The sequence below is a fragment of the Rattus norvegicus genome, chromosome 1 (genome assembly GCF_021556685.1).
Source record: "Rattus norvegicus strain SHRSP/BbbUtx chromosome 1, alternate assembly SHRSP_T2T, whole genome shotgun sequence".
Lineage (NCBI taxonomy): Eukaryota > Metazoa > Chordata > Mammalia > Rodentia > Muridae > Rattus > Rattus norvegicus.
In genome coordinates, this window is record NC_141534.1 from 176278646 (window position 1) to 176297269 (window position 18624).

General features: G+C 41.6%; 1 protein-coding gene across 9 annotated transcripts in view; it reads right to left on the reverse strand.

The window, feature by feature from the left end:
- The window catches only part of Stk33 (serine/threonine kinase 33), a 179627-nt gene that overhangs the window by 60261 nt on the left and 100742 nt on the right, over window positions 1-18624 (reverse strand). For all 9 annotated transcript variants that reach the window (NM_001432630.1, NM_001432629.1, NM_001432628.1 and 6 more), the window contains 4 exon segments: window positions 3497-3601; window positions 12674-12787; window positions 14982-15095; window positions 15864-16235. In NM_001432630.1, the coding sequence (NP_001419559.1) occupies window positions 3497-3601; window positions 12674-12787; window positions 14982-15095; window positions 15864-16076 (546 nt within the window). In that variant the 5' untranslated portion in view covers window positions 16077-16235.

Consider the following 18624-nt stretch of genomic DNA (forward strand, 5'->3'; position numbering starts at 1 on the left):
TGTAGAAAACTTAACTTATGGGCCCTATGGAAACAGGTAGAGGGCCAGGCTGAGCTCACAGGTTGTACATGTTAACAGGCAGTGTCTATGAAGCACAGGCTAGACACAAGAAGGGAGGTGGGTTCTCAGTTACTTTTCTTGTTGTGATAAACTATCCTGAACAAGGTAACTTAAGGAACAAAGAGTGGAATCTAGCTCACGGTTCAAGGTACAGTCTATTATGATGGGAAAGCCACCACAACAGAAGCTTGAGGTAACTGACCACATTGCATCCACAGTCAAGAAGAACAATGAGAGCTAGTACTCAGCTTGCTTCCTCTCTTTTGAAGGATTTTTAAATTGGTGTGTGTGTGTGTGTGTGTGTGTGTGTGTGTGTGTGTGTGTGTGTGTGCATGTGAGCATGTGTATGTCCCATCATACCTATAGAGATCAAAGAACAATTTTTTGGTTCTCTTCTACCATGTAGATTCAACTCATGTCATTAGTCTTGGAAGCAAGCACCTTTGCCCACCAAGCCTTCTCACAAACCCCAACTTTCTCCTTTTTATTCTGTCTGGGACTCCAGCCCATAAAATAATGCTGCTGGTAGTACATGGGTCTTCCCACTTCAATTAACCTAGTTAAGATAATCCCTCACAGGCATGACCAAAGGCTCATTTACTCTAGATAATCCCTGACAAGTGTGCCTAGAGGTTTGTCTCTTGGATGACTCTAGACTCTGTCAGGTTTATAATATTAACAACTGTAACAGGGGAAAGGAAAATACATGAGAAGTGCCAAAGAAGAGACACCAGGACTCCGTGGGTACAAGTGATGAGGAAGCAAGGATGAAACCCCTCCTCTGTGTCTGTCATTCCTTTCAAGGAATAGTGAGATGTCTTTAGATATGCCACAGTAAAGCCACTTACTGAGTCAAAGATTTCTACTCAACTAAAAGGTGTGCCTTTTTCATAGGCCCTGCCATCAGACACCATTACCCTCCACGTTTCCATTCTAACATATATTCTAGAGTTCTGTTGCTCTAAAGATTTGAGGATCGGTTCTGTTCTTGTATCAGCTGCTAATCCAACTTCTGCATTCAGTCAGTATGCATTAAAGCAGGAAGAGAGGCCGACATCTTTCTTCCTAGACCCACAATTCTGATTCACTGAATTTCAGGCCACTTTGGGATGTTAAAGCTTCTGAAACATCTGACAAATAAGCTTTTGAGCTGGGTCATACTTTTTTTCATTGGCAGCGCCACAGGGTGGCTAGGGACGTGAAATGGTAAGTGGAGTACTTAGAAGAGAAAGTTGCATTAGCAATAGTTATGATACAAATTGACATCAATTTTAAAATGCATGAGGGGCCAGACAGATTGCTCAGTTGTTAAGAGCACTGGCTACTTTTCCAGAAGACCCAGGTACCATTTGCAACACACACATGCCAGCTCACAGGCATCTGAAACTCCAGTTCCAGGGGAATCTATCGCCCTCTTCTAGCCTCTGAGGGTTCTGCATGCAGGGAGTACACAGACACATAAAATAAAAATAAATCTTTAAAAAATGTTAAACGCATGCTGGTCAAAGTTAGTGATAAGGTGTATTGCTCAAGTCTTTTATGTGCATATTTAGAACACAGACTTACAGGAAACCACTACACAGTCGGAGTGGCTGACCAGCAGTATACAACCAGTTCTACATCCATCTCCTTAGAATAGGTTCGGTGGAAAGTCTAGACATGTGTATGTTTATGGGCAGATCTAGCTCATGTGAATCAAAATCAAGCAATATAGAAAAAGACAACTAGAGATAACCAGTTCTCTTGCCTTCAAACTCTTGAGTATTTGGGCTCCTGCTTGTACACATGGTAGACTAACAGACTGGTTTGCCCCTCTGTTTAAATAATTTAAATGGAAATATTTATAAAATGTAATTTTCAGATATTAGCATTTGTCAGCATAGAGTAGTGTTGTCTGAGAAAGAGAAGCCCATGAGGCAAGCACCTGACTGCCCTAGCCTCAGAAGAGTTGCCAAACCCCTGGGCAAGATGGGTTGTCAATCAGAGATGATGAGATGAGAGGGGTATCCGTGGAATGAGGTGGCATTATAGAGCCTGCAGAGCACAGCAGCAATGCTGGGAGGGTAGGAAGCTGCTTGCTATGGCCTACAGGAGTACACGCTGGAGAACTTGCAGACCCAGGAGCCTCCGTGAATTTAGGAGATGGGTGTCCAGAAAAACCAAGACAAAGTTTCCAGGGAAGAGTATCAAAGAGAGAAAATATGTACATACAAACACACACACACACACACACACACACACACACACACACACACACTCATGGAGGGAGGGAGGGAGGGAGGGAGAGAGAGGGGGGGTTCTTCCTCAAATCTTCAGCAAAGTGACAATCCGCATATGCTTTGGAAATCAGCAAAGCTGGGGAACTAACCATGTGAAAGGCCAGAGGGGTGTAGCTCAGTGGCAGAAGTAGAGCATCATGGAACATGCACAAGGACAACTGTGGCCCTGTTACCAAGCAGTTGCAGTTAATAAAGTATAATGCATAACCCAAGTTGACTATTAGTAGCTACTTTTGAGTCTGGCAAAGAAAATAAAGGACAGTAGCTACCATCTGGTAAGATGACTGTATTGTATCCACAGACCCATTAATCTCTCATCCCTCAATATCCAGATGACTCAGCACTCCACAGCTGAGACCGTTACTCAGAGACAAGTTGAATAACTTGGCCATGTTCTCGTGGCTAACAAGTAACAGCATCTGGATGTAAAGAAACAGATAATCTGTCCACATGCCAAACCTACCTAGTATACTGCCTCCAGGTAGTAGAAGTGATACCCAAGTTCATCAACTAAAAAAAAAAAAAAAAAAAAAAAAAAAAAAAAAAAAAAAAAAAAGCGTGCAGTTGATAGCCCTGGGAGGCCTGCTCTTTTCTGAAGGGAAATGGAGAAGTAGATCTGGGAGAGAAGGGGAGAGGTATGGGGTGGGAATAGGGGACTTGGAGGAGTGGGTGGAGGGGAGACTGCAGTCAGGATATATTCTATGAAAGAAAAATAAGTTTAAAAAATGAAAATAAAGAGAAAGAAAGTACTTTCTATACTATGCCAAGAAAACCTTATCAATTTAATCATGAAGCTAACCTTGCAAAATCATGGCAATAACGAAATGGGGTCTAGTATATGGACTAAGACAACTGGGAAGGATGCCGTCTCTAGGAAGCTCTACTTGCTATTGGATTTGCATGACATTTTTCTAATCTTGAACATTTGTTTCTAATGTGCCACCCAGAACATGTAACTAAAGACATCAATCTAATCATTACACACCTAATTATACAATCAATAATAGAAGTCCTTCAGAATGTTCTCATCAATCTCTAGTGACAGATATTTGCCAAGGACATAAGCAACTGTGCCCCAGAGTGCTACTTTGGAATGGAATGATATTCATTTTGTAATAATAACAACCTTCCAACTGCAGCTCCTGATAGAACTTTACCTGAGGCGACTCAAACACTTGTTCCAGGTGGATGATGTGTTGATGTTTGACAGTCTTTAGGATGTTCACCTCCCGCTCAAGTAACTTCACTGCAGAACTTCCAGCCTGAACCAAGGAAGAAACAGGTTGCTGTGGGAATGCCACTGCTACTTTCCTCAGTATGAAAGTTAGCTGTTTTATACCCTTTTCTACAGCTTTGAATAGTGTCTTTATTAAAACACACTGGAAAGACAAATGTAAGAACTTGTTATGTCATGTTGAGTTGGTATCCCTTGGAGGCCTGCTCTTTTCTGAAGAAAAATGGAGAAGTAGATCTTCCATCCCAAAATCAGATTAAATTATGCCCCTCTTTTCTTGGTCCATTTTCAAGTGGAATTTCATTTGACTTTGATCAATCTCTTAAACTATGTTTAAATTCTGTAAACGTAGCCTCTGACCCCTCGTTCCAGTTTGAACGTATCCTTTTGATATTTTCTTTCAATCACCATAATCCGTGTATAGGATCCTTGATCAGCCCAACAAAAACAAAATCTTCTTGGGACCTCAGTCAGAGATGGCTTTACAACAACAACAAAATCCGTTGTGGTCTTGTTTAGACTTAATTTACATGTATAATGCATATGTGATATATTATATTATATTATATCATATCATATACTTACAATTAACCTAGTATTTATGTTACTTCCTGGTGTCCCTGGTTAACTGAGGAGAAAAAGAGAGGCAGAGACCTTGCCTTAAGACTAACCCAAGTCCAGTGTATCTCCTAACATCTAAGCCTTACTGTGCCTGGGACAAAGTGTATAATGAAGAAATCTCCAGGGAGCACATGGATATCCTTCAGACGTAGGCAAGATTGTCTAATCATCTAGAAAATTCTAGGATTCTCTCTATCTTCTTCAACCCTGACCCAGATCATCAGTTCTCCTGATACTGAAATTGCCATTATCTAAAGATAAATATTCTTCTCTCTTATGGGTCTTTTCTCAAGATAAAAATATTCTTGAAAGAGGTAACAAAAGATCAATTTCTGAACACACCTTTAGCTCCAGTTTGGGAAAGTACATAATGATTCTTAAGGGAAGAGACTGATTATAAGGCAAACATATTCTAGTTAAAAAATTTCCCTTGGGGACATTCTTGATTCTAATTCTTCTCCTGTTCAGCCTTCACTGTCTGAGTGAGGAGGATCCTGACCGCTCTGCTAGCACCCGCTCATGTACGATGGATGCACACTTTAAGCTTAGCCTAGAGGCTCAGAGAAATACTGACCATGAGCAGTGAAAATGTCTGCAAGGAGAAGATCTGGAAGTTAGAAATTGTTCTCCTGCCATTCATCTGTCCCTACTGCTTTCCCCAAATGTCTTCACCTGTACACACTGCAATAGACTGTCCAGTTCCTGTATGGAAAGGTATCGTTTATTTCTCTATTAGTGTACATGAATGAGAGACTAATGCCTGAAGTTGCAGCTATAAACTCCAACCCAAATCTCTAGCCCTGTAGACAACAAAAAGCAAAGAACAGCATGCAGGCAGCCCTGTAGTGTGCTTCAGAATAATTGTAGATGCTAAAAGGTTCTTTTTATTATTATTATTATTATTATTATTATTATTATTATTATTATTAACTTGAGTATTTCTTATATACATTTCGAGTGTTATTCCATTTCCCGGTTTCCGGGCAAACATCCCCCTCCCCCCTCCCCTTCCTTATGGGTGTTCCCCTCCCCACCCTCCCCCCATTGCCGCCCTCCCCCCCAACAGTCTAGTTCACTGGGGGTTCAGTCTTATCAGGACCCAGGGCTTCCCCTTCCACTGGTGCTCTTACTAGGATATTCATTGCTACCTATGAGGTCAGAGTCCAGGGTCAGTCCATGGATAGTCTTTAGGTAGTAGCTTAGTCCCTGGAAGCTCTGGTTGCTTGGCATTGTTGTACATATGGGGTCTCGAGCCCCTTCAAGCTCTTCAGGTTCTTTCTCTGATTCCTTCAATAGGGGTCCTATTCTCAGTTCAGTGGTTTGCTGCTGGCATTCGCCTCTGTATTTACTGTATTCTGGCTGTGTCTCTCAGGAGCGATCTACATCCGGCTCCTGTCGGCCTGCACTTCTTTGCTTCATCCATCTTGTCTAATTGGATGGCTGTATATGTATGGGCCACATGTGGGGCAGGCTCTGAATGGGCGTTCCTTCAGTCTCTGTTTTAATCTTTGCCTCTCTCTTCCCTGCCAAGGGTATTCTTGTTCCCCTTTTAAAGAAGGAGTGAAGCATTCACATTTTGATCATCCGTCTTGAGTTTCATTTGTTCTAGGCGTCTAGGGTAATTCAAGCATTTGGGCTAATGGCCACTTATCAATGAGTGCATACCATGTATGTCTTTCTGTGATTGGGTTAGCTCACTCAGGATGATATTTTCCAGTTCCAACCATTTTTTTGCCTACAAATTTCATAAAGTCATTGTTTTTGATAGCTGAGTAATATTCCATTGTGTAGATGTACCACATTTTCTGTATCCATTCCTCTGTTGAAGGGCATCTGGGTTCTTTCCAGCTTCTGGCTATTATAAATAAGGCTGCGATGAACATAGTGGAGCACGTGTCTTTTTTATATGTTGGGGCATCTTTTGGGTATATGCCCAAGAGAGGTATAGCTGGATCCTCAGGCAGTTCAATGTCCAATTTTCTGAGAAACCTCCAGACTGATTTCCAGAATGGTTGTACCAGTCTGCAACCCCACCAACAATGGAGGATTGTTCCTCTTTCTCCGCATCCTCACCAGCATTTGCTGTCACCTGAGTTTTTGATCTTAGCCATTCTCACTGGTGTGAGGTGAAATCTCAGGGTTGTTTTGATTTGCATTCCCTTATGACTAAAGATGTTGAACATTTCTTTAGGTGTTTCTCAGCCATTCGGCATTCCTCAGCTGTGAATTGATTGTTTAACTCTGAACCCCATTTTTAATAGGGTTATTTGTCTCCCTGCGGTCTAACTTCTTGAGTTCTTTGTATATTTTGGATATAAGGCCTCTATCTGTTGTAGGATTGGTAAAGATCTTTTCCCAATCTGTTGGCTGCCGTTTTGTCCTAACCACAGTGTCCTTTGCCTTACAGAAGCTTTGCAGTTTTATGAGATCCCATTTGTCGAATCTTGATCTTAGAGCATAAGCCATTGGTGTTTTGTTCAGGAAATTTTTTCCAGTGCCCATGTGTTCCAGATGCTTCCCTAGTTTTTCTTCTATTAGTTTGAGTGTATCTGGTTTGATGTGGAGGTCCTTGATCCACTTGGACCTAAGCTTTGTACAGGGTGATAAGCATGGATTGATCTGCATTCTTCTACATGTTGACCTCCAGTTGAACCAGCACCATTTGCTGAAAATGCTACCTTTCTTTCCATTGGATAGTTTTGGCTCCTTTGTCAAAAATCAAGTGCCCATAGGTGTGTGGGTTCATTTCTGGGTCTTCAATTCTATTCCATTGATCTATCTGTCTGTCTCTGTACCAATACCATGCAGTTTTTATCACTATTGCTCTGTAATACTGCTTGAGTTCAGGGATAGTGATTCCCCCTGAAGTCCTTTTATTGTTGAGGATAGTTTTAGCTTTCCTGGGTTTTTTGTTATTCCAGATGAATTTGCAAATTGTTCTGTCTAACTCTTTGAAGAATTGGATTGGTATTTTGATGGGGATTGCATTGAATCTGTAGATCGCTTTTGGTAAAATGGCCATTTTTACTATATTAATCCTGCCAATCCATGAGCATGGGAGATCTTTCCATCTTCTGAGGTCTTCTTCAATTTCTTTCTTCAGTGTCTTGAAGTTCTTATTGTACAAATCTTTTACTTGCTTGGTTAAAGTCACACCGAGGTACTTTATATTATTTGGGTCTATTATGAAGGGTGTCGTTTCCCTAATTTCTTTCTCGGCTTGTTTCTCTTTTGTGTAGAGGAAGGCTACTGATTTATTTGAGTTAATTTTATACCCAGCCACTTTGCTGAAGTTGTTTATCAGCTTTAGTAGTTCTCTGGTGGAACTTTTGGGATCACTTAAATATACTATCATATCATCTGCAAATAGTGATATTTTGACTTCTTCTTTTCTGATCTGTATCCCCTTGACCTCCTTTTGTTGTCTGATTCCTCTGGCTAGAACTTCAGGAACTATATTGAATAAGTAGGGAGAGAGTGGGCAGCCTTGTCTAGTCCCTGATTTTAGTGGGATTGCTTCAAGTTTCTCTCCATTTAGTTTAATGTTAGCAACTGGTTTGCTGTATATGGCTTTTACTATGTTCAGTTATGGGCCTTGAATTCCTATTCTCTCCAGGACTTTTATCATGAAGGGGTGTTGAATTTTGTCAAATGCTTTCTCAGCATCTAATGAAATGATCATGTGGTTTTGTTCTTTCAGTTTGTTTATATAATGGATCACGTTGATGGTTTTCCGTATATTAAACCATCCCTGCATGCCTGGGATGAAGCCTACTTGATCATGGTGGATGATTGTTTTGATGTGCTCTTGGATTCGGTTTGCCAGAATTTTATTGAGTATTTTTGCGTCGAAACTCATAAGGGAAATTGGTCTGAAGTTCTCTTTCTTTGTTGTGTCTTTGTGTGGTTTAGGTATAAGAGTAATTGTGGCTTCATAGAAGGAATTCGATAGTGCTCCATTTGTTTCAATTTTGTGGAATAGTTTGGATAATATTGGTACCAGGTCTTCTATGAAGGTCTGATAGAATTCTGCACTAAACCGATCTGGACCTGGGCTCTTTTTGGTTGGGAGACCTTTAATGACTGCTTCTATTTCCTTAGGAGTTATGGGGTTGTTTAACTGGTTTATCTGTTCCTGATTTAACTTCGGTACCTGGTATCTGTCTAGGATATTGTCTGTTTCCTGCAGATTTTCAAGTTTTGTTGAATATAGGCTTTTATAGTAAGATCTGATGATTTTTTGAATTTCCTCTGAATCTGTAGTTATGTCTCCCTTTTCATTTCTGATTTTGTTAATTTGGACACACTCTCTGTGTCCTCTCATTAGTCTGGCTAAGGGTTTATCTATCTTGTTGATTTTCTCAAAGAACCAACTTTTGGTTCTGTTGATTCTTTCTATGGTCCTTTTTGTTTCTACTTGGTTGATTTCAGCTCTGAGTTTGATTATTTCCTGCCTTCTACTCCTCCTGGGTGTATTTGCTTCTTTTTGTTCTAGATCTTTTAGGTGTGCTGTCAAGCTGCTGACATATGCTCTTTCCTGTTTCTTTCTGCAGGCACTCAGTGCTATGAGTTTTCCTCTTAGCACAGCTTTCATTGTGTCCCATAAGTTTGGGTATGTTGTACCTTCATTTTCATTAAATTCTAAAAAGTTTTTAATTTCTTTCTTTATTTCTTCCTTGACCAGGTTATCATTGAGTAGAGCATTGTTTAATTTCCACGTATATGTGGGCATTCTTCCCTTATTGTTATTGAAGACCAGTTTTAGGCCGTGGTGGTCCAATAGCACGCATGGGATTATTTCTATCTTTCTGTACCTGTTGAGGCCCGTTTTTTGACCAATTATATGGTCAATTTTGGAGAAAGTACCATGAGGAGCTGAGAAGAAGTTATATCCTTTTGCTTTAGGATAGAATGTTCTATAAATATCTGTTAAGTCCATTCGGCTCATGACTTCTCTTAGTCTGTCTACGTCTCTGTTTAATTTCTGTTTCCATGATCTGTCCATTGATGAGAGTGGGGTGTTGAAATCTCCTACTATTATTGTGTGAGGTGCAATGTATGTTTTGAGCTTTAGTAACGTTTCTTTTACGTATGTAGGTGCCCTTGTATTTGGGGCATAGATATTTAGGATTGAGAGTTCATCTTAGTGGATTTTTCCTTTGATGAATATGAAGTGTCCTTCCTTATCTTTTTTGATGACTTTTACTTGAAAATTGATTTTATTTGATATTAGAATGGCTACTCAAGCTTGCTTCTTCCGACCATTTGCTTGGAAAGTTGTTTTCCAGCCTTTCACTCTGAGGTAGTGTCTGTCTTTGTCTCTGAGGTGTGTTTCCTGTAGGCAGCAGAATGCAGGGTCTGCGTTGCATATCCAGTTTGTTAATCTATGTCTTTTTATTGGGGAGTTGAGGCCATTGATGTTGAGAGATATTAAGAAATAGTGATTATTGCTTCCTGTTATATTCATATTTTGATGTGAGGTTATGTTTGTGTGCTTTCATTCTCTTTGTTTTGTTGCCAAGACGATTAGTTTCTTGCTTCTTCTAGGGTGTAGCTTGCCTCCTTATGTTGGGCTTTACCATTTATTATCCTTTGTAGTGCTGGATTTGTAGAAAGATATTGTGTAAATTTGGTTTTGTCATGGAATATCTTGGTTTCTCCATCTATGTTAATTGAGAGTTTTGCAGGATACAGTAACCTGGGCTGGCATTTGTGTTCTCTTAGGGTCTGTATGACATCAGTCCAGGATCTTCTGGCCTTCATAGTTTCTGGCGAAAAGTCTGGTGTGATTCTGATAGGTCTGCCTTTATATGTTACTTGGCCTTTTTCCCTTACTGCTTTTAATATTCTTTCTTTATTTTGTGCGTTTGGTGTTTTGACTATTATGTGACGGGAGGTGTTTCTTTTCTGGTCCACTCTATTTGGAGTTCTGTAGGCTTCTTGTATGGCTATGGGTATCTCTTTTTTTAGGTTAGGGAAGTTTTCTTCTATGATTTTGTTGAAGATATTTACTGGTCCTTTGAGCTGGGAGTCTTCACTCTCTTCTATACCTATTATCCTTAGGTTTGATCTTCTCATTGAGTCCTGGATTTCCTGTATGTTTTGGACCAGTAGCTTTTTCTGCTTTACATTATCTTTGACAGTTGAGTCAATTATTTCTATGGAATCTTCTGCTCCTGAGATTCTCTCTTCCATCTCTTGTATTCTGTTGGTGAAGCTTGTATCTACAGCTCCTTGTCTCTTCTTTTAGTTTTCTATATCCAGGGTTGTTTCCATGTGTTCTTTCTTGATTGCTTCTATTTCCATTTTTAATTCCTTCAACTGTTTGATTGTGTTTTCCTGGAATTCTTTCAGGGATTTTTGCGATTCCTCTCTGTAGGCTTCTACTTGTTTATTAATGTTTTCCTGTGTTTCTCTAAGGGAGTTCTTCACGTCTTTCTTGAAGTCCTCCAGCATCATGATCAAATATGATTTTGAAACTAGATCTTGCTTTTCTGGTGTGTTTGGATATTCCATGTTTGTTTTGATGGGAGAATTGGGCTCCGATGATGCCATGTAGTCTTGGTTTCTGTTGCTTGGGTACCTGTGCTTGCCTCTCGCCATCAGATTATCTCTAGTGTTACTTTGTTCTGCTATTTCTGACAGTGGCTAGACTGTCCTATAAGCCTGTGTGTCAGGAGTGCTGTAGACCTGTTTTCCTGTTTTCTTTCAGTCAGTTATGGGGACAGAGTGTTCTGCTTTCGGGCGTGTCGTTTTTCCTCTGTACAGGTCTTCAGCTGTTCCTGTGGGCCTGTGTCTTGAGTTCACCAGGCAGGTCACTTGCAGCAGAAAAGTTGGTCTTACCTGTGGTCCTGAGGCTCAAGTTCACTCTCGGGGTGCTGCCCACGAGCTCTCTGTGGCGGCAGCAACCAGGAAGATCTGCGCCGCCGTTTCCAGGAGCTTCAGTGCACCAGGGTTCCAGATGGTGTTTGGTGTTTTCCTCTGGAATCAGTAATGTGTGCAGAGTGCAGTCTCTTCTGGTTTCCCAGGCATGTCTGCCTCTCTGAAGGTTTAGCTCTCCCTCCCACGGGATTTGGGTGCAGAGAACTGTTTATCCGGTCTGTTCCTTCAGGGTCTGGCGGTGTCTCAGGCGCAGGGGTCCTGCCGCTCCTGGGCCCTCCCCCACGGGAACCCAGAGGCCTTATACAGTTTCCTCTTGGGCCAGGGATGTGGGCAGGGGTGGGCAGTGTTGGTGGTCTCTTCTGCTCTGCAGCCTCAGGAGTGCCCACCTGACCAGGCGGTGAGGTCTCTCTCCCACGGGGTCTGGGAGCAGAGAGCTGCTGCGGGCCGGGATCCGCGGGTGTGGGACTCCCAGTAAACACAGGAAGTGCCCAGTCCTAGAGGAATTCTGCCTCTGTGTGTCCCGAGTTCACCAGGCAGGTCTCTTGCAGCAGAAAAGTTGGTCTTACCTGTGGTCCCGAGGCTCAAGTTTGCTCGTGGGGTGCTGCCCATGAGCTCTCTGCGGCGGCAGCAACCAGGAAGATCTGCGCTGCCGTTTCCGGGAGCTTCAGTGCACCAGGGTTCCAGATGGTGTTTGGTGTTTTCCTCTGGAATCAGTAATGTGTGCAGAGTGCAGTCTCTTCTGGTTTCCCAGGTGTGTCTGCCTCTCTGAAGGTTTAGCTCTCCCTCCCATGGGATTTGGGTGCAGAGAACTGTTTATCCGGTCTGTTCCTTCAGGTTCCAGCGGTGTCTCCGCTAAAAGGTTCTTAATTGCTTTATTAAAGTTGGCATGTCCACCCCATTCAACTTAGGAATTTACTACAACGTAGAAGTCCATATAGGTTACTGCTTAATTTTATAGATCCAATACTTATTATCACAAATTCAAGAAGACAACACCATGATGGTGTCATTTTGCTTCTTTATCCAGACAGAGGATTTTGTAAAAGTTGATAATGAGCTGATGTAAAGTTTGAGGTCTTAGATTTTAACTTAAAGAGAAGTCCAGTCCTCTGCCAACAGCTAACACAGAGAGAGTCAGCAGATACACAGGGACAGTAGACTAGACTGGAAGGGGGATTGGCCAACAGAAAGGAAACACAATTAAATGAGAAAATAGAATAAAAGTGTATCAAACAACTCAGAATGGCCAACAGAATTTACTTCCAGCTAAGACATCCAGCTTATAGACCTATATGTACACATACTAAGTGCTAGTTCTGACTTCAGATTTACTTGTAAAGTTTATGTATTGAATTATACTGGTTCTGCTGACGCTTTTGTACTTTGCAGACAGCTCAAATCTGCCTGAGTACAGGAACTAGTCCCTTCCCAGGAGATTAGAGTGGTCCCCACACTTCTCCAGTAGTTAGTCCAGTCCTGGCCCTCAAGGGAAGACACAACCTGGGTGAATAAGGGAAGCTGCACTGCCCACCCTACCCACCCTGGCACTGTACCCAGGCAATGCCACACCCTGCAATGCCACACAGAGAAGTCTTACCTTTTCTTTATTCACTTTTTTAATTGCCCACTTAGCTCCTGTTTCCTTGTCTGTAGCTTCAATGACCATTCCAAAGCTCCCCTGTCCCAATATTCTTCCAAAGGTATAGAATTCCTGGAAACAAAAAAACAGTTCCTCCATCTCTGTGGCATTCACTGGGCATTAAGAATGAACATACAATACTGAAAGGTATCTACCAAGGAAAGAGGAATTCTGTTCTAGGGTAAGATCAAATAGAGACACTATGCATTTGCTTGAGTAGAACCACTGATCTAAACCAAGTATCTTTCTGATTTATCACTTAGCTTTTATTTTCAAAGAGAGAATGAACTGGTTTGGCCAACAGCAGTGTTCTGGTTTGCAGTGCAAACTAAAAACCACACAACTCCTTCTCATTGCTTGAAGAGTAGCATTGTAAGTTTCTGTAATGCAGATCATCAACAGAGTACAGATGAGTTTCTGAACTGATCATGCACAGGGCCTGGGACACATGGGACAATGGCTGGGGCAGTGCCACCAGGTAAAGCCCCTGTAGGGTTAGGCAGCTGAAGCCTCCCCTCGAGACTGCACCCTGACTGTTGGAGAGTTTGGTGGTGCAGCCACCTTCACCTGCACAATGAAACGGGCCACACAGCTCTGTTCCCTGCTGTTTACACTCCTCCTCCTCTTCCCCAGCACTGGAGCCACAGGGGCCACTGCACCTCACTTTCTGCACAGAAGCAGGGCACCCAAATTCTGATCCTCATACTTGCACTGAAAGCACTTTACTGAATGGGTGATCTCTGCAGTCTTTACTTCATATTTTTATATTAATTAGAACCCTGAAAAGAATGATAAGGGTATTTATCTAACTGGAAAAGTGAAGAGATCACCAGAGCAGTGAGCAGATGAGGTAAAATTATTTGACCTCTCAATCATTAAAAAGTCTGAACAAAGAGTGTACCACTTACTGCCTTTAGGAAAAGATTCTTCATGCAAATACCCCCCAGTTTAGGTGAAATCCCTTGGCCCTGCATGAGCAGGAAATAGTCTGCAATTCCTTTAGTAAAAACTTCGATGTGCTTGAAATTTTTACTGTGGTCTTTACTTCCTTTCTTTAGGTTTACTTCTCAATTGCCTCTGTCACAACCCATTGGCATAGAGGAAACCAGAAAGTTCGGGTGTGTCTTTCCTTGGAGTCATCCATCACCTCTAGCTCTTACAACCTTTCTGCCTTTTCTTCTGCCTAGACCCCTGAGCCTTAAAGGGATAGATTTAATGAAGATACCACATTAGAATTAAATGCTCCAAGTATCTCAGCACATTGTGCAGTCATGGGTCTCTGTGTTGATTCCCATCTACTGCAAGAAGCCTCGCCGATGAGGGTTAAGTGAGACTCTTACCTATGGAGATGGCACCATGGCATCAGAACTCATCTTACTGCTATGCTCCTTTAGCAGAACAATAGACTTAGTTTTTCCCATAGTGCCCATGACCTCTCTAGTCTTAGGTTTACATGCGAGTTTACAGGGACTATGATGGCACTCATAAGACCTGCACAGGCTCAGACCGGTCAGGTCCCAGCACTGAAGGGAGACATGAACATGACATCTACCTGTAACCAAGATGCTATTTGCAATTGATACTCCAAATGGAGTGTCACTGCATCTACAACCACACTGCAGGCAAGACCCCATGCCAACACATAGTGGACTCCATGCTTTGTTTATTTGTTTCGTTTTGGGGTGTGTGTGTGTGTGTGTGTGTGTGTGTGTGTGTGTGTGTGTGTGTAAACTTTTAAAATCTTTGTCTTTTTGGTGTTTATTTTGTTTTTTGTGCTTTGTGGGAGTTTGTTTTGTTTTGAAAGACAGAGAAAGAACAAAGATAAAGTTGATGATATGGAAAAAGAGTTGAGGAAGGGGAAAATGGTCAAAATATATTGTGAGAATTTTTAAATTAAAATAAGTAAATTTGTTAAAAAGTTGAAACAAAATGATCAAAAAGAAGAAACTGAGCCTCTCTAGCAGTTTTAGCTTGCTCCCCGCATACCTCAATACCTGCTCCATTGTCCATTCTTATGTGAGGGACTTTTCCTCCTGTGACATTGCTCCCTGCATACCTCAATACCCGCTCCATTGTCCATTCGTATGTGAGGGACTTTTCCTCCTGTGACATTGCTCCCCGCATACCTCAATGCCTGCTCCATTGTCCATTCGTATGTGAGGGACTTTCCCTCCTGTGACATTGCTCCCCGCATACCTCAATACCCGCTCCATTGTTCATTCTTATGTGTGGGACTTTTCCTCCTGTGACATTGCTCCCCACATACCTCAATGCTCGCTCCATTGTCCATTCGTATGTGAGGGACTTTTCCTCCTGTGACATTGCTCCGATTCCGCTGTGACTGAGAAGATTTTCTCTCCACATTTGAAGTTCTTGTGGACTAGGGCCAAAAGATAATTTTGAAAAACAACTCTTAAGGTGAAATATTCTTTTAATGATGTGTGATAAGCTTTGATGGATACCATACATATCGCATTTACTGTATACAAAATAATTGACTGTGGTTTTCAAATCCAGAGTACAGTACAAGTCACTGGCTCATTAGGCTAAGGAAGACTTTCAAGTGAGGCTGCAAGTGTCAGAAGGTTCAGGGGAAGAATCAGAGTCTGACTTTCCCTAAACTTACTGTTCCTTGTCACCAAACTTATGCTAGATGGACTATAGTCTCCATTGTGCTCTTCACACAGATGATTACAGCCAAACCAGTTTATTGGGAATCCACACATTGTTTGAAAATCATGTGAACCAGCCTTGTAAAATATATTTTATATTCTTAGATAATGAAGCTACAGCTTACACTTTAACCTTTGTCATAAATCTTACCCTGTATCAGTTGAAGAAAGTTATCAAAAAGTCTTATTTAGTTAAACTTGTAAAAAGAACTTTTTCCTGTGTAAACAGCTTTAAAGAGCTGGACTAATAATCTTAACTGTTTAGGATCCTGAGAAATAATGTTGACAGTGACTGAAAGTATCATAAAACATGTAACTAACCAACTTTGCTTATCTTCTGTGGGAAGCAAATGGTTCTTTAAGAACTTTAAGAAGGCAATGGATTAGCTGACAAGGGCTCATAGGATAAAGAGTGACTTAGATATGGGAATAGAGAATGAGCTGTTGATTTGTGTTGTAGAATCTTCAATATTTACCAAATCTTTTAGAGAAGATTCTCTGCTGGCATTTCTTTCTTTTTTTCTCTCTTGTGAAGTAAAAATGTCTATACTACCAATACTCGATGTCTGTGACATTTCCACCACCATCACTGGAGAATTTCCTGCTGGACACACACAAAGTAGACCAGCCTGAGAAGACGCACAGTGTGGGCATGCTGTAGGAACCTCATCCAAGTGGTGATCAGCCATTTGCTTAACTTTGCAACAAAAATAGCTCAAAAGAAATGTGTCCACTTTTTGAAAAAGAAAACCAGATCAAAAAGGATGTGGTGAGTTGCTGGTAAAGAATACAGCTTCCTGTTGGTGAGGTCCTTGGGTTAATGAGGTACCGCACTTCACGCATGGGAGCTGTGGGCAGAAAAGAAGGCACCATTTAGCAAAATCCTACCCTATCGCCTCCTGAAAATCTCAGGAAAACCAGCAACTAGAACCAAATTACTCCACGAAGAAAAGTTCATACTTAAAACAAAACTGGACCATAACATGATTACTACCAACAACAATAAGCCTAGCTTATTTCTTGATATGATTATGGATAAAAAATCTGAAAAATATTGGTGTAGAATATATTGGTTTCATAATTTAAAGCTCCAGACTACTAGCTAATGGTCTCAGCACATATCTCTAATACACTTCACTAAAAGAAAAGAATAATTTGATTTTATCAAACCATTTAGTTGTAAAAGTTCAAAGGAAATAGTAAAAGTAGCCTTACTTTCAGAGGGGAATAATGGGTACAAGTTTTTCTTAAGCTTAGTATTGGTATTTACAAGACTCTACCAAGCCGGGTCCACTGCTTCCATGGAAGCAGGCAGAGAATGAGTCCCATGATTTGATGACTGCCTTGGGAAACTTGCAGAAGCAAAAGGAGCATACTGTTGTGGATTTGCGTCATCCTAGTTCAGATACTCCTTTAAAGTATATTCTCTAGGCAGCTTCACTTGGCTTGGGAGGTTTAAAATATACTTTTATCTTTTGAAGTGAAATAAACTTGCTAGCCTAGGAAATTAAATGTCTTAATCTACTAAAGGCTTAATCTACTTAATCTACTAAGGCTATTTCTAGCCTTAGATACTTAGGGCTACTTATTACTTATTATTAATTACGTTTGTTCTTTGACAATTTCATACAGGTATAAAATGCATGGTCACTCTAACCCCTACCTTCTTCCTCTTCCTACAACCTTCATCCCCTCACTGCTTCCTCTCCACATTTCTTTCTCATGCTCATGTGTGGTGTGGTGTGTATTTTGGGGTCCAGCTGTGGTTCCACATCCTTTGTTTCTTCCCTTTCAGGTATCAGGATGCCTCTGACTGGACTAGAAGGATGAAGCAGAGTCCAGAACAGGACTCTGGTCAAGCTTTATTCAGGGTGGGCTTGAATGCATACACTTTATTTGGGGTGAACCAGGGGTAGATATGGACCTTAGCGAGTGGGAAGGAGTTTTGAGGTAAATGGAAACAATTGGCTAGAGTTTTAAAGTTCTATAAATGCCTTGTTTGTGTGGAGAGGCATTCCAGTAATCCTAGATAGTTCCTAGGTAGGTCCTTAGGGGTCAGGGTAGGAAGAGGGAAGGGGAAAAGAAGAAGTCGAACTTGGAATCTGCTAATTACTATTCCAGCTTCCCCACTTACTGCACGTTGGAGGTCAGGATCCACAGTCAAGGTCAGAGAAGGAGAAGCCCTTCTGGTCAAGGGAAGTCATCTATTTTGTGTGGAGCTCAAGAAAGCAGTCTAGACACATGCGGGCCTATTCCTTTTGTTCCATGATCTTCTCCTTCCCCTGGGTTTACCATGGCCTCTGTGACTGTGAGTTTGGAGTTATCACTTGGAGCTGACAAGCTCGGGGTGGCTATACAACTGGAGACAGTGACAAGCTCGGGGTGGCTATACAACTGAAGACAGTGACAAGCTCAGGGTGGCTATACAACTGAAGACAGTGACAAGCTCGGGGTGGCTATACGACTGAAGACAGTGACAAGCTCGGGGTGGCTATACAACTGAAGACAGTGGTTCTCCCCTCCCAGAATCTCTCAACAGCCAACAGTTCAGCAGGAAGAGTGGGCTCCATTTGCCCTTCCATGACTGATAGGGCCAGTCAAGTGCAGGTTGCCTGCTGTTGTGAACTGATGATTGCAGTGTTTACCCAGAGTCTAGAGAATGGCATTTCACAGCTCCTTCTCTGTCTTTCAGCTCTTACATCCTATATCCACTCCCTGCAATGTTCCCTGAACCTGAGAGGGAGTGGCTTAGATATCTTATTTAGGGTCAACCCCTAAACTGTTGCTTATTCTCAGCACCTTGGAATAGAAAGAGACATTTCTGTGATTTGGGTTGATAGGACTTTTGTCTATGGGCATGAACAGAGGCAAGGTGATGCTATGTAAGATAATTTTTAATCAGAACCAAGTGCTGGCCTCTCTCAAGTTCTTCACTGATTTTGCTTATCATATCTTTTATTACTGGACCTTTGCTATGTCATACTATATTTGTATTAATATTTTCATTCTCCCAATATCAAAACATTTCTGATAATATTGGTATTATACTATGGACCCTGTGATGGTCTGTACATGCTTGGGCCAGGGAGTGGCACTATTAGAAAGTATGGCCTGTTGTAGTAGGTGTGTCACTGTAGGTGCGGGTTATAAGACCCTAGTTCTAGCTGCCTGGAAGCCAGTATAGTAACAGCCTTTGGATGAAGATGTAGAACTCTCAGAGCCTCCTGCTCCATGCCT